Source organism: Trypanosoma theileri, assembly GCF_002087225.1.
Source record: "Trypanosoma theileri isolate Edinburgh chromosome Unknown TM35_Tth_110_V1, whole genome shotgun sequence".
NCBI lineage: Eukaryota > Euglenozoa > Kinetoplastea > Trypanosomatida > Trypanosomatidae > Trypanosoma > Trypanosoma theileri.
In genome coordinates, this window is record NW_021639952.1 from 5,582 (window position 1) to 6,938 (window position 1,357).

Consider the following 1,357-nt stretch of genomic DNA (forward strand, 5'->3'; position numbering starts at 1 on the left):
GAGGCTTCCATCTCAGTAAGCAGCGTTAGACTGTTTATACCTGATATTTCATTTGCTCAAGGTAACAGTAAAGATCGTAGGTGAACATAAGCCATACGAACATGTGTTTAACAAGGCTGCGCTGTTTGATGGTGGTCAATCTTCTTTTTGTTGTTGTTGTTGATGATGGTGTTTTGCTGTTTCTTCTTCTTCCCTCGTCGCGGGGTTGTTTGTTGTTGCATTACTACCATCTGTTCTCCTGCGCTTTGCGCGCATACTCGTGTTCAACGGCATCGTCGCGTGCCTGTTGTTGTAATTCTGCCCACTGCNGGACCGGGCCGTCGGGGGTTTGCCAGAGCGGAAACGAGGCAGTCGTCCGCTGTACGTGTGTAGTACTTGGCGGGGTTCACCCGTGTACCCCATAGGTTGCGTTAGCCTTTTTGTGGCTACTGTAGTGACCATATCTCCCGCCTCACGTCGCGGAGGCTTCCATCTCAGTATGCAGCGTTAGACTGTTTATACCTGATATTTCATGAACTCAAGGTAACAGTAAAGATCGTAGGTGAACATAAGCCATACGAACATGTATTGAACAAGGCTGCACTGTGTGATGGTGGTCAATCTTCTTTCTGTTGTTGATGGTGTTTTGCTGTTTACTCTTGTTTTCTCCCTCGTCGCGGGGTTATTTGTTTTGCATTACTACCATCTGTTCTCTTGCGCTTTGCGCGCATACTCGTGTTCAACGGCATCGGCGCGTGCCTGTTGTTGTGATTCTGCCCACTGCAGTTTATATCCTGCAGAGGACCGTTGGGGTAAATGACGTCCCACGGCCCATTTCTCTTGGGCCTCCCACGATGTGAGAACTCTAAAGCGTACATCGCTTAATTGTTGATAGTGTCCCATGATGGGATCACCAAAGCGTTCAGTAGAGATATCAAACTTCTCCCCTCCAGAGAAGATGGCCCATGATGGCAATATACTACTTGCTTTTTCCTTATCAGTTTTATATTTTGTTTTTTCTGCCGTTTCTTCCATTGAAGAAGCAGAATTAGTGATCGTAGTAGGTGAAGTCCTGTGTTCACTGTTTTCGCTTATACTGCTCGTATGGCCGTGAGTACTGTTTCGTTTTCCTCTGAAACGCCAGGGACACGTAATGTCGTAGAGAGTATTGTATAAGGTGGTCTAGAGAACTTCACCGATGAAGCTACCGTGTCGGCATCTAACAAGTTCTTTTCGCGTCGCCATGCGTTCTGTAACAACCACATCCTGTCCGTCATCTCAAAATCCGATTGTTATTTATTCGGTGGATTCAATGGTGGTGGTGCTCTTATTCTCCTTTCCTGCCAATCACCTTGTGCGAGCATGGTGGAAATCCTGC

The 1,357-nt window shown here is 46.9% G+C and overlaps 2 protein-coding genes across 2 annotated transcripts; both read right to left on the reverse strand.

Annotated features, from left to right (window-relative positions):
- Nucleotides 1-135: 135 nt before the first annotated feature.
- Nucleotides 136-441, reverse strand: TM35_001101010 (uncharacterized protein; the record flags this gene model as incomplete). The annotated part of the gene is made up of 1 exon (XM_029031701.1): nucleotides 136-441. The coding sequence occupies one exon, from the start codon at nucleotides 439-441 to the stop codon at nucleotides 136-138; it is 306 nt and encodes a 101-aa protein (XP_028877003.1).
- A 237-nt stretch (nucleotides 442-678) lies between these two features.
- On the reverse strand, nucleotides 679-1,014 carry TM35_001101020 (uncharacterized protein; the record flags this gene model as incomplete). The annotated part of the gene is made up of 1 exon (XM_029031702.1): nucleotides 679-1,014. One exon carries the CDS (start codon nucleotides 1,012-1,014, stop codon nucleotides 679-681), a length of 336 nt encoding a protein of 111 aa, XP_028877004.1.
- Nucleotides 1,015-1,357: the final 343 nt, after the last annotated feature.